Below are 13,247 nucleotides of genomic sequence, written 5' to 3' on the forward strand. Positions count from 1 at the left end.
CGGCGCCGCTTCTCCCCCCGCAGGCCGCTGCGCTTCCCCTCGGACGTGCAGGAGCTGCGCGAGGCGGCCGAGGCGCTGCGGCAGTACGAGCGGGAGCACGGCGGCGCCGCGCTGCTGCTCTTCTGCGCCGCTTACCTCTACAAGCAGAGCTTCGCCATCCCCGGCTCCAGCCTCCTGGTAGGGCCCGGGCCCCGCGGCGGCGGCGGCGGCGGCGGCGGCGGGCTGAGCGCGGCCTCTCCCCGCAGAACGTGCTGGCCGGGGCCCTCTTCGGGCCCTGGCTGGGCCTGGCGCTCTGCTCGGCGCTCGCCGCCGCCGGAGCCACCCTGTGCTACCTGCTCTCCGGGGCCTTCGGGAAGGGGCTGCTGGAGCACTACTGCCCGCGGCAGGTGGCCGCGCTGCAGGGCAAGGTGAGCGGGGCCCCCGGGGACAACGGGACCCCGCGGGGACGGAGCCCTCACCCCGGCCGCTTCCCTCGGCAGGTGGAGGAGAACAGGAGCTGCTTGTTCTTCTTCCTGCTCTTCCTCAGGCTCTTCCCCATGACGCCAAACTGGTTCCTGAACCTCTCRGCGCCCATCCTGAACATCCCCGTGGGGCAGTTCTTCTTCTCCGTCCTCCTTGGTAAGGGGCTGAGATAGGGAGGCAGAGCGGGGCTTTGACCCCCTCCTGCTATCTCAGGCACWGTGTCTGACCCAGGAAAAGGGTTGGGAGGGTTGAACTAACCCTGATTTCTCACAGGAAGGTAAGGGGGACGCTGACCGGCCTTTTTTGCTCTGCTTCTTCCAGGTCTTACGCCCTATAACTTCATCTGCGTGCAGACGGGGGCCATGCTCTCGCAGATCAGCTCGCTGGATGCCCTTTTCTCCTGGGACACGCTGCTCAAGCTGYTCGCCATGGCGCTGGCTGCGCTCGTGCCGGGGACCCTCATCAAACRTTATGGCAAGAAGCACTTGAAACTGGAGGCGGACGAGCCCGCTCCGTTGCTCAATGGCAAGAAGAGCACGTGAAGGCTGCGGGGGAGCAGGCGCCAGGGGCTGCAGCCTCTGCTTGTGGGGACCTCGCACGGGCTGCCCTGCCCTGGACTCAGGCCACGCGCCGGGTTTATACCTCTCRTCTAAGAGGAGGTGGAAGGAGGTTGTTTTTAAATTGTAACTGTGCCTGTATGTGCCCTGAGAGCTATACAGGAGCTTTGCGAACATTTTAGCTACGGTGCCTGTCTCTTTATGTAAGGCTGCATGTTCCTCATGCTCAGCGGAGCTGCTACTCCACACAACATTGCAAGCAAGGGAGGAAAAGCCAGATCCCTTCGGGAAAGGTGATTAGACACCTTAAGCCCTGGCCATTGCCTCCCTCTTGCAGGCAGCAGCCYGCGCCTCTGCTGCTGCGCTGTGAGCGCCGGCACCACACGGGTGCAGAGCCCAGCCAGCCTCGCCGGGTCCTGCTCTGGCCCTGCAGGCACTTGGGGGCTGCAGTGCCCAGGGAGTCATCTTGAGAAACCTGGGCTCTTAGCCACTGCCATCCTAGCAGYAGCAGCTCCCAGCTCCTGCCCACCCTTATTCATTCCTCCAGCCCTCTCATACCCTTAAGTATTCAGCTTTTTTTGCCTAAAAAYGCAAAAAAGCCCCACATATCACCCATTTGGGTAAAAAGAAAAAAAAAATCTCAGGTCCTGTTGTTTGTCTCTCTCTGAGAGCGCTTTCGCAAGCTCTGCTGGAGACTTTTCCCCCTGTGACTCAGCCGTGGGTGAGCGCTTGCAGCAAGGAGCCTATTCTCCACCTCCGCTCGTGCTGGGGGCCTGCTGCAGAGCGCCTGCACCTTCCACACTGTGATCTGCTCTTGGGAGAAAAATCGCTGCCCTGCATCAGAGATCGTCCTTGGGCCACGCTGCTTTAGAGGGCGACACAGAGGCAGAGCTAAGTGGTTTCCCAGGAGGAGCTGGGCTTGTCCCCATTGCTGGAGAGCTGTGGGCAGGGATCAAGTCCCAGCCTTTCCCCAGGGCTGATACCGGCTCCGCAGGGGTTGGTGCTTGTGTTTCAGTGCTCTGCCCCCCGCTCTGAGGACAAAGTGGACAAGCKGGCCAGGAAGGGACCGTGGTGGGAGACCCAAAGGCATATGGAGAGCTGACAGAAATTGCTTGATCCMTTTTACAACTCCCAGCAGCAAGGAAAGGGCCCCAGGCTGCGAGAGAAGAGACAAGGCTGCAGCCTCAMGCCCCAGCTCTCACAGCAGTATCGCTCCTTGGACAAGAGCAAAGGTCCAGGAACACCCGTYTGCTCACTGGGCTACGTGCGCCCCACACAGCCTTTGCCCCCAGGAGACAGAGCTCAGCTGAGSTCAGCACCAGGCCAATCCAACCTGCTGTCTGCTGCCACCCACGGGCATTAGGTATGAGCAGCTCGGTGGCTTTAGCCCCAGCTGGACCCCACAAACTGGCCCTGCAGCACCAGACCAGCCTGAGAAGCATTGAAGTTACACTGGCTTTTTATTCCATGCATTGTTTGCTTTGATAGTCATTCTTGTTTCCATCACTGTACACTGTTCAATACAAAAAAATCAAGTTTGTATCAGGAATCCGCAGAGCAGGGGAGAGAGATGAACACTACTGGACTGGGCCGAGATGAAATGGTTACTGAACACGACAGTGGGGAAGGCAACATTCAGCTCTGGGAGGAAATCTAGGCTAGTGTTCAGGAGCTGTCAGTAGCCACGAGAACCGGAGCAGGGGGGCCGGGATGCCAGAGAGGGAACCCACATTGTACCTTGCCCTGCACGTGAGCGGTGGCTGCGAGGGCGGCAGCCGCCAGGAACGGCACCGCGGACAGAGACCATGTCCGGCTGCGGTTCGGGATGCACCGCGCGAGAGCAGCGGCCACAGGGAGCGATGCGGGAAGCGGCAGCGCGAGGAGCTGGGCACGGAAAGCGCTTAGACCGAGCGGGGCCGGAGCGTGACGCCAGCAGCAGCGTGTGCGGGCACGGGGCCCCGCATCACGGGCGGTGATGCAGGTTCAGGCCTCTCCCCCTGCGCCCCATGGCCAGCTCCTGCGCCCTCACCTCCGGATTCCCGAGGAGGGACCCTGCCACCTCCGTCCACCCCAGCGCGACGGCAAAGCTGCCATCGGCCATGACGAGCCCTGGGGTGGAAGGGCGAGACAGGGGCAGGAAACRGGAGATGCAGACGAGCCTCATTCCCCTCTGCATCGCTCCCCGTCCCCCAGCACCTCGGGAGCATCAACTCCATCGGCAGCTGTGAGCAAGGGGGATCCCGGGCCCCCGATGCCCGCCCCGCAGGGCTCTCTGCATCCCTGGGGAGCGCGAGAGGCGCCGGACGCCCGGGCCCCGCTCCGCTCCCGCCCCGTCCTGCCGGGGCCCGCAGCATCAGCCAGCGCGTTCCAGCTGTGCTAGCGGTGAAGCCCACCTTCTGATCTACAGAAACGATAATAAATAATAAAATAACATCATAACTTAAAATCTGTGTGTAGGCCAGCTACAAAAATTTAAAAATATGGGATAATTTAACTCATACAATACTGCTCTCTGTATAAGACATTTTCCTTCATGGTGCCGTGAGGCTATAAATTACCACAGTTCAATTCAAACCAATATTCAAACACAAAATGTAAACAATGCAACAGCAGCGCCAGCCCGCGCGCGAGCCGGGGCAGAGCGGCAGCTCTCGCGGGGCGGCAGCTGAGGGCGGCCAGACGTGCTCGGGGTTTTGTTCTCTTGCAAGGTTGATGGAGCAGAGGAGTGTTGGAAGGGAAGGCACTATGAGATCTACCCGAAAACACCTCTGCCTCCTCGGCCCACGCCGCGCGCCGGGCCAGCCGCGCTGCCACCAGCCGAGGCGACAAACGGGGCGCTCAGAAGCGCCGCCCCGGCCACCGCTCCGGCTGCCCGCGCGCCTCCTGTCGGAGCCCGACACCAAGGGAAGGGCAGGCGGCTGCCAATGCTGCTTCCGAGCGCACACCGGAACGAGGAGACGGAGTGGGACCGCTCCATTCCCTGGCTTCCCCCTCACCGCACTCTCCGTTGGTTTCTGATGCCGTCCCGGGTGAGACCGTCTGCCCCGTCCTGCTGTTCTCGCTTCACSAACACCCATTCCCTTGATTTTTCTCCGACCAACTGAAACGGGCAGGAGGGAAGAGGAGGAATAAACCAGGGAGTGGCAACGCTGCAGCTTGAAGGGGCGGCCACGCTCGACTGCAGAGCGGCGCTGCCGGAGGGAAGCGAGGGTGATGTTAAGTGCTCTTACACCAGTTCTCAAGAGGACGAGGTTAGAGTACACCTGCAGGATCTCACAACGTAATGCTGATTTAAAAAAAAATAAAAGAAAAAAAAAGAAAAAAAGAAACTAAAATAAAACCCGCTATTACATTCCTGGGGATGTAGTGACTCAGAAGACCCTGGATGTTAGCACCTCGGTACCAATTCTCTCCAGGAACACGTCCACCTTCTGATTAAAAATGACCCAGCTGGTTATACTGAACACGCTTTGTTCACAGGTTACCTTGTGGAAAGGTCTTTTTAGGCTTCCTCATCGGATAAGACTGAATGGTTTCGTTTTCTTGATCTGTTTGCCAATCTTCAGGGCCACAAGGCCTGGTCCCCTGTGAAAGCAGCAAGAGAATCCCCCGTGCTCGTACACGACGCCGGCCCGGCAGGACTCCCATGATGTTCTCCGTAGTGTGTGCTTGCTTTCTCTTTTTTTTTTTTTTTTTCTGTTTTGTTTTTCTGTTTTTTTTTTTTTTTTTTTTGCAACAAGTCTGTGTGTCTATAAATACAATCCACTCTTTACAGTAAAAAGTGTTAAAATGTCAAAAAAATAAATATCCATGTTACAGTAACTAGATTATTCAATAAAATACATCCCTGCCATTCTTGATTGAAATGCTCAAAGAGAATTAATTTCATTTGGACATTTTCTCCAGAGATTCAGGTTATTGCAAATCACTCCTGGGGTGGGAAGGAGAAGCATCTTCTCTTCCTGTCAAGTGTGGTGAAGGGGAATGAAGTGGAATCTCAGGGAAATCAAAATGCCAGTATCAGGAAGCTTTGGGGGAGATCTGTATTACCAAGTAGCAGAGCTGCAGGGCTTATTGGTCCTGACTGTGGCATCAGAGCACTCCCCTTCGGAAGAGTCACAGTCTGATTCGCCAAACTGTGCCGGGTTCTACAAAGCAAAAGGGAAAAAGATGTTCTGAGCAACTTTCCTGCACTGAAAAAGCACCACAGTGTCCCTGTCTGTAACAGGAAACTGGAAAATGTCCCCATTGGCACAAGGAAGAGACATCAGCAGCGCACAGGCACCCTGAAATAGGCCTCTTCCCTCCTCTGGAGAAGGGTCTGGCTCAAGGCATGACAGCCACCAAGTGCCAGGCCTTCTACAGCAGTGTTTGGTTACCAAAATGCTCCACAGGACACTTCTAGGGCAGAAAAATATCTGCACCATCAACGCACAGACAGAGGTACCAAAAGATGGTGTGGGAGCCTTGTGCCCTCCCCGCTTCCAAATGCTTGAAACAGTAAAAGAAAGAAAATCTCAAGTCTGTTGGCAAGGCAGAACAGGCAAGGCTGTCACGTCGGTCCAATGCAGAACACTTCTCTCTCTCCCATTGTCTACTTTATCTGCTATTTTTTAATCCTCTATAATGCAACTGCAGATCCAATGTCTCCCAGCATTTCTCTCAAAGTGAAGAGCAAACCCTGTCCAGCTTAGCTGGTGCTTCTTTTGTCTATTCACTTGGCCAAGTGCAAAAGAGACCAGATACTTCAGCAGTCCCCTCACTGTGGCCCATCTACCATATTGCTCCCTAGGTGGACTTGCAGCTTTCTGCCTTTTTCCTTTCTTTCCCTAAGTTTTTCTTTTCTAATCATTGAGTAGAACGGAGCAGAAACTCTTAAGCCCACAACTCACCTCAGAGCCGTGCTCGTCTGCACAGAGTTTGCCCAGAGACATCTGAGTCTTGACCCTGCGCACGGCGCACTCCTTGTCGGAGAGCCCGTCGGACTGCGTGGAGATTTCGATGGGGATCTCGGGCGTCTGGGACAACATGTCCTCCAGYTTCTCGGCCAGCTCGTCCTCCAGCTTGGCGGCCACCTCGTCCGGGCTGTTGGAATGGTCGCTCGTGTTGCCCTCCTCTCCGTCCGACACGGAGAAGTTCTCCGAGCTGAAGGTCGAGTACGACTGGCAGCTGCTGATGCAGCGGTGAGGCCTGCGGAGCGGGAGCGCGTCAGTGGGTACCAGAGTGCCCCCAGCCTCAAACACCAAACACGGAGGTTTCCTCTGTGCTCGGTCGGGCTCTCCTGCCTGTGACCCCAGAGCTGCTGCCCCTGCTTGTGGAGCCTGCTCAGCCCTGGATGAACCTCTCCCTGCCGCTGGCGAGGGAAGTCCCAGCTCCTCGGTGCAGAGGGCTCCCGAGCGGCTCCGTCCCCGTGTCCCTGCCTCTCAGACCCGGCACCCGCCACGCTCCGGCTGCTGCTTCACTCCGGGCCAAGCCCACGGTGCCTCCGAGCACCTCTGTGCAGCAGAGCAGCTCCCACCGCCAAGAAAGGCCCTCCAAGTGCCTCCAAATGCCCCTTGCTGCCCGATGCAGCCATCCCCAGCCACCAAGTCGCATGGCAGGGGCCAAGAGCTGCCCAATGTGGGGCTGCCCCTCACGGTCTGGGGCCAGGGGAATCTATCACCCTGTGAATGACTTCAGACGCATGGTTTTCATCTCCCTCATCTTACTCAGTATTCTCTGCTATGTGTTCATACCAGCTGATCTTCCCTGATGCACATTCCCCTTTTTCAGCTCTTTTTTTCCCAAAATAATCATGGAGATGATGAGAACAGGGYGTACAGACAGAGCCTCCTTTCCCCTGGCACCCTTTCCTGCTTTGCAGCCATCAGCAGAACCGACTTCCTGAGCTGGAGACTGAACAGGCACTGCACTGCTCAACAGCCACCAGCTGACCTATCCTCCATGAATTTAACACTTTCAACCCATTTATATTTCAATTTCCACAGCATCCCTTGACAACAARCTCTGCATTTGACAGAGTCCTGGACACAAAAAACGTTTCTTTTTTTTTTTTTTTCTCTCCATCAAACCCATTCCTTTATTCACTACATAACCTAGTTCCAACAGGAGTAATTGTTCCTCGTTGACTCCCTCCACATAATTCACCATTCCATTACACCCTCTCCTCACCCTAGACAAAGACTGCTAATCCATTTAACTTCTCCTCTAGAACCCAACTCTAACCATCCTTATCACACTCCTCCGCACCCTTCCAAACTGCCCGTGGGCTTTGAGCCAACAAGGTGACGTTGAGCATTCAAGCTGCAGGTGGGACAGGGATGTATACAATAAAAGATGAGGTTTTGTTCTATCTGCCCACAACATCATTTCTGCCCGTTCAGTGGCTGTTTTCGTAAAGCTGCTGCAACAAAGCCACAACCTCTGAGCACAGGACTGCTAAACCCATCATTACAGGTGCTGAGGCAGGAACTCTTCCTTGAGTCTACTATTCTATAGGAGACATCACCAAATTTAATCCTCTGTGTTCTTGCCTTGCTGTTGAATCCTACTCAAATCCCCCTAACAAAGGTGCTGGAAGCAGCCCCTTGCAGCAACAGCTAATAAACAACATCTGAAAGAGCCTGMAAAGCCTACCAGCATCCAGAAGGCTGAATCTGAGGACAAAATAGCTTATTTTTATACGCTGAATAATATCAACCCTTGCTACCCAGGGTGACCAAACTGACAGCAAGTCAACAAGAAGGATGACCAAAGACCAYGGATGGGACCCTCTGAATGTGCCCGCTCCTTTGCTCTACTGTTCCACACTGCCATGCAGCTGCTGTGACAGCTCTGAGCCGTGTCCCAGCCAAGACTGCAGTGAATTCACTCTTTACCTTTGCCTACGAGGAAACTCCACTTCACTGTCGACTTCTCCCTCCTCTTCTTCCGAGGAGTCATCGCCGCTCTGGAGGGGAACAAGGATGAGAAGGTGGATTTTGCATTTGTAAAAGAACAAACATGCAGCTACCTGGCTGCCCGTTGCTTCCCTAGGTCACTGTGGTCACAGGCTGGAAGTCCAGACCAGAGAAGAAGCTTCTTTCACAGTGAGAACTGACTGTGCCTTCTTTTCACAAGGGGATTGTTGCAGGTGGTTTTAATGCTGCCATTCCTAATTTTGGAGTGCTTAACTTCAAAATACACCGGAGTGCTTTAGGAAGGCCCTGTGTACATAATTGTCTGTATTTTTACAGAAGCAAACCAAATAATTAGGATCACACTGAAATCCACATAAGCGGAGCTGATTTAGCACTCCTAGCTTTACCACTTCAGCCTCTCCTACGTGAAGCATCATGAAGCAGGACAGAGGGTGACACATCCTCTTCCAGTGGATTTTTATTAACTACAAACACTGAGTTTCATGCCATTTTCTACCTCAATGAGTGTGGCTTTTTCTTCTCCTTCCGCCCAAGCCCAGACTCAACATCTTGTTTTTCCCCCATCTAACCCTGTCCCAACTAAGCTGCCAACTCCTGGTTCCCACTTTGGTATCAGCCTATATCTCACCCCAYGTCCCTCTCCCCTCATCCCAGGCCCGCCCGCTCCCTTGCTTGGGAATTCACTTTTTCCCTGCGCAGTGACACATGGCCCTGCYGCTCTCCCACAGCCCCACGCCAGCCCACCCCACGCCGGCAAGAACCCAAACCTCTTTGGCTGGCGCTTCCCCAAACCTCGGCGCCCTCCTCACCTTCTGCAGGGCCCTCGTTTTGCAAGGCAGCACCGCAGAAGCCAAGTGCTGGGGAGCCCCCAGGGCCGCCGCCTCCTCCTCCATCTTCTCCACAAACTGCGCGTTCTCATACAGGGAAACACAAGCCGGGGACCGCGAGCGCTCGATGCCCGTTTCGAGCGGCATCTCCACCCGGCTGCCGTCGTCCTGCCTGCACTGCAGGCAGGAATCATAGGGCTCCGCTTGACAGCACTCCCAGCGCTCCGCGTCGCCGTGCTGCCTCTCCAGGCTCCGCCGGCAATCGGCCTCCACGGCGGCCGAGATGAGGTCGGGGCTGGAGCCCGACACGCGCCGCTGCGCGTGGTTGCTGAGCGGGCTCCGCAGCGCGGCCGCGGGGCCGAAGTACCGCAGGTTGTTGGCGCAGTTGGCGATGTCCTGGCCGTGGAGCCGCGAYGGGGGGCCCGGCGGATGGCCCTGACCGTGGGGCTGCTGCACGCCGGGGTGATGAGAGGGATTCTGAGGAGGAGCGGGGGGGACGTCGTCTTGCCCTGGCTGGTTTTTCAAGATCCCTGCAAAATCGTTGGAGCTGCCCTTGCTGTTCCCGCGGCGGTGGCGGGGCTTGCTGCGGTAGCGGCTCTTGCCGCCCGGCGTTGACATTTTGGGACTTCCTGAGACGGGCGAGCCTGTGGATGCTGCCTCGGCGCTGGGGATGCCCTCCGACTTCAGCAGATCCGGCCTGAGGGGGTCAGCAAAAGCTCAGCATTAACCCAAGAATTAAGTAACAGCAGCTTGAAGTCAGGACGAAGAGGCAGCTGCAGCCATTAGCAGACCCTGCTCTCCAATCTCCAGGCTTTCCTCTCCTTTAGATGCCTTATTTCTGCTTTCAGTTCCTTTTGATCTTTCCCCTCAATGTCCTTTCTGTTCAGCCCATCARGCCCCACACCACTTTCCAGCTGCCCTTTCCAATATGTGACCCCCCTGCTCCTCCTCTATTTCATCCCTACTTTGATGATCTGCTCCCAAAATAACTCCATCCTATGCTGAAGACCTTGGTGTAGGGCACATCTCTTACCATACACTCAAGGCTCCAATCTGCTGACGGTGTCAGCCTGCTTATGTCAGATGCATATATGAATATTAATTCAAAAGTAATTACTCGTCGTTAATCAGCAACTCTCTAACTCCTAGAAATCCCATAAAAAGGGAGGAGGATGCTCAGCTCCCCTGAAAAATCCCACAGTATCTCACTTTCTGAAAGTCATGCAGAGAGACACAAGCTGAAAGGGCAATGAATTCACACATCGCGGATCCCAATTTAATTCCTGGGCAACAAATCCATCCTCCCCRAGGACTGGCCGATTCCCACAATCCCTGCTTACTAATACCCAGGTCAAGGACGAGCAAACTGCTCTTTCTTGAATTTCTTATGGTTCAAGCAGACACATCCGATGCCTCCTGCCAGAACACCATTACCTTGGAAAAATTTCTATAGACCAACTGGTTCCAGAATATTGTCCAGCTAAAAGGAAAGGTGGGATTTATACCTTTTTCCTTAAGAAAATGGATCAAATGTGGTTTTGAGGATCAGATCAGGCCCAAKACTGCTTTGGCCTGTCCTGAGTGGACACTAATCTCAAAGGGATGCAAGTCACCTGCCCGACTCAGTGGGGATCTACAGCTGCTTCCTGGTGAYTGGGTTGTTGCTTCTTACCGTTTAGTCTGGCTGCCGGGTTTATGGGAGACCCCTTTCCTCTTCATCAGCTTCTCCACTGTATTGGGGTGGATTATTGGTCTGACTGGATGGCGTTTGTAAGTCCCAGGATACTTCTTCTCCACTGCTTGTTCCCTCCTGAAATATAGGGGAAGGGAAAAAAAAATAACAAAATAAAGCAGATCAGTTCTCTCTTCTCCATCTCACTGCAAGTCCTGCTGGAGGAAGCATAGCTCTGTGTCAGCCTGCACTGTGCCTGCTTCACAGCTACAGATGGGAGCTCAGCTAAGTCCTTCCCTCTAGAAAAAAAACTATGATATTCTGAATATTCTGCATTTCCCTCTGCCGTGGTGCTAAAGGGTACCGTGGTGCTAAAGGGTAAAGTGGAAAGATGCTTCTCTCAGCTGGTAAGCACTGGGTGTGCACAAGGTGGTCTGCAGCAGTGTAATCTTTAACAGGTCTCTCTCCACCTCCCAACCCCTTCTTCAGCCCTGGAAGCATGTCCACGTGGAGACCAAATCTGCAAGCATGACCACCCAGAAACGAACCACCAGTTTATTCCCCTCTGTGTCCCCTGCCAAGGCTGCAATGTGCCACTCTGCCCGGAGATACACACTTGATGAGCTCCTTCTCGCGGACCTCCAGCTGCAGCATTATAGCACTGAGCTCCATGTACAGGTTATTGGCTCGCTCCAGCTTCCTCTCGTAGTGTTCACGGATATCCAACGCGTGCCTGCAAAAAAGGAAAAAGAAAAATATCAATATTCTGCACTCTGCTGTGCCTGGACCAAAAGAGGAGAACAAGGAAAAGGTCTTAATGTCAAATTTGCCACCTACATTACAGGAAGAGTGRGGAAAAATATCATCTGTTTGTACTTCATAAAAAGCAGTACATCTCTCAAACTGCAGTTAAGTGGTATAAGACATCTTGAACCAGAGTGGAAAGCTTCAGAAGCTTCCCAGGCCGAAGCAGCACCAATCAACAGCTATGGCAAAGTGTCTGAAAAAGGTTTCCTGCAGTTTCCCAAGTCTAACACAGAGCTGCTACTTGGTGGTTTAGCTTTCTCTTTTCACAATCCTACTTGAAAATTCATAGCAAGGAAGGTAACGCTTAAACTTCATGCTTATTTTTAGTTTGGCCTAATCTTCAAAATCAATTCAGATAGACTGATAAATGAGGAGCAAAGAGGAGAGCAATCCAAAGCAAGTAAGCAGTTCTTAGAACATGCCAGCAGGAACTTCAGCCTGGAGCCATGAGAAAGAAAAGACCAAATGGGAGAAATGAAGCAGCAGGCACAAAAGACTGTCCACAAACCTGAGCTCTTCTCTCCGACGACGAATCAATTCTTCATCTAGCCGGTGGATGCAGGTTCCTTCACTTTTAATTTTCTCAAAGTGTTTCTTCACTTCTTCTCGCCATTCAGCCTAGGGAAATAATTTACTCATGGATATTTACAAAGCACCGAGCACTCTGGTTGCTCCAAAGGAACATTCCTGGGCAATATTCTTTGCAGGAATTACAGATTCATGTGGAAAACGTGCTTCTAGCCGAGTTATTTGGGTGAAAGTGCTGCAACATGTTTTATTCCTGCATTTTCATCTGATACTGCCAATTAGCTTACTAAAAAGATACCTGCATTTTTTCTTTTAATACATAAAACACCCTCAAACTCCAAGAGAACTTTTAAGAGATTTTCTTCTTTTTTTGTCACTCAAAATATATTGAAAGGTCAATCATTTCCACAACTCTATTCATTAAAAAGACAACTGTTGTTAGGGTGATACTAACTCTATTTGTCCTTGGAAGCCCTTGCTCTGGGCAGCTTTAATAAAGGGCACCCATTTCCACACCCCTTGAACACCGTCAGTACTCAAGGCAAGGTTCATCTTCATTCATCTTTGTTCCCAWCTTGGGAGAAGCCAACTGGGAAGGCCTCAAAGGAACGTCCAAGAACATCCTTTTAGATCTTTCCCAAGAGTCCCCGTGTCCTTTCACTGCTCTGCGACAGCTCTCTGCCCTCCTGCTGCTCTGCTCATCCTCACTAATAAATGCAGCGCCTTCCTCTTGCAGCAGAGCTTCCTGTTCAAGCACAAACAGCTGGGAGCAGAACCTCTGAAGTCAGCAGTCTCCAGAGACACGAGAATGAGACAACGTCGAGTGTGTGACAAAAGCCAGCRGATGTCTCAGCCTGTGAAAGCCTGGGACTTCTGAACACCCAGCAGCTTTCTTCCCCTCAAGAATCAAAYGAAAATCATGGGTTATGACTTTGCTGCACAAGTGCAGTTCCTGGAATGACACCCCTGGAGCCAACTGCAGTGTTCACGGGCTACAGCCGTTCTCCAGTTACCTGTGATTTGAAGTAGGTTTCCTGAGGAGTGGCCAGCACATCAGCAGAGGCAATATCCAGGTGCATCAGTGTCTGCCGGAACGAGGGCCGATTCCGGGGCTTGCTCTGCCTGGAACAAAACAGACCAGATATTAATATGACATTGAGTTAATAACTGACTGTCTAACCCTGACCTCCTAAAGCGCTAATCACCAGAAACCAGCCCTCTGAATCCTCCTGCTGACAAACTAGAGCCAAAACTACAAGAGACGACCGTATGGTGAGACGGCACAAGTTTGAGCCTCCAGTACTGATACATACTGAACATCTGCATAAAATGCCATTTCAGCGCAAATCCATCAGTAGTTTTGAGGAAAGAGCCTGTGATCCAGCTTTGAGACCCGRCCCGCCAGGCCTGCTGCACTACACAGTGTTAAAATATAGGCAGAAATAGTGTTTTGGGCCACCTCTCCTCTCCAAGC

At 53.3% G+C, this 13,247-nt stretch overlaps 2 protein-coding genes across 3 annotated transcripts in view; one reads left to right on the top strand and one right to left on the bottom strand.

The window, feature by feature from the left end:
- The window catches only part of TMEM41A (transmembrane protein 41A), a 1,854-nt gene extending 420 nt beyond the window's left edge, over positions 1-1,434 (top strand). The window contains exons 2-5 of the mRNA XM_026038738.1: positions 24-177; positions 246-407; positions 480-618; positions 784-1,434. Coding sequence (XP_025894523.1) covers positions 24-177; positions 246-407; positions 480-618; positions 784-1,004 — 676 coding nt within the window. The 3' untranslated portion in view covers positions 1,005-1,434. The remainder of the gene's footprint in view (positions 1-23; positions 178-245; positions 408-479; positions 619-783) is intronic.
- Positions 1,435-4,813: 3,379 nt separating this feature from the next.
- MAP3K13 (mitogen-activated protein kinase kinase kinase 13) overlaps positions 4,814-13,247 on the bottom strand; it is a 46,106-nt gene continuing 37,672 nt past the window's right edge. For both annotated transcript variants that reach the window (XM_026038726.1, XM_026038728.1), the window contains 8 exons: positions 12,787-12,895; positions 11,754-11,863; positions 11,055-11,171; positions 10,439-10,576; positions 8,749-9,463; positions 7,898-7,968; positions 5,912-6,209; positions 4,814-5,167 (listed from right to left, as the gene is read on the bottom strand). In XM_026038726.1, the coding sequence (XP_025894511.1) occupies positions 5,066-5,167; positions 5,912-6,209; positions 7,898-7,968; positions 8,749-9,463; positions 10,439-10,576; positions 11,055-11,171; positions 11,754-11,863; positions 12,787-12,895 (1,660 nt within the window). In that variant the 3' untranslated portion in view covers positions 4,814-5,065. The remainder of the gene's footprint in view (positions 5,168-5,911; positions 6,210-7,897; positions 7,969-8,748; positions 9,464-10,438; positions 10,577-11,054; positions 11,172-11,753; positions 11,864-12,786; positions 12,896-13,247) is intronic.

Source organism: Nothoprocta perdicaria, unplaced genomic scaffold, assembly GCF_003342845.1.
Source record: "Nothoprocta perdicaria isolate Ctin4 unplaced genomic scaffold, notPer1 scaffold_217, whole genome shotgun sequence".
Taxonomy (NCBI): domain Eukaryota; kingdom Metazoa; phylum Chordata; class Aves; order Tinamiformes; family Tinamidae; genus Nothoprocta; species Nothoprocta perdicaria.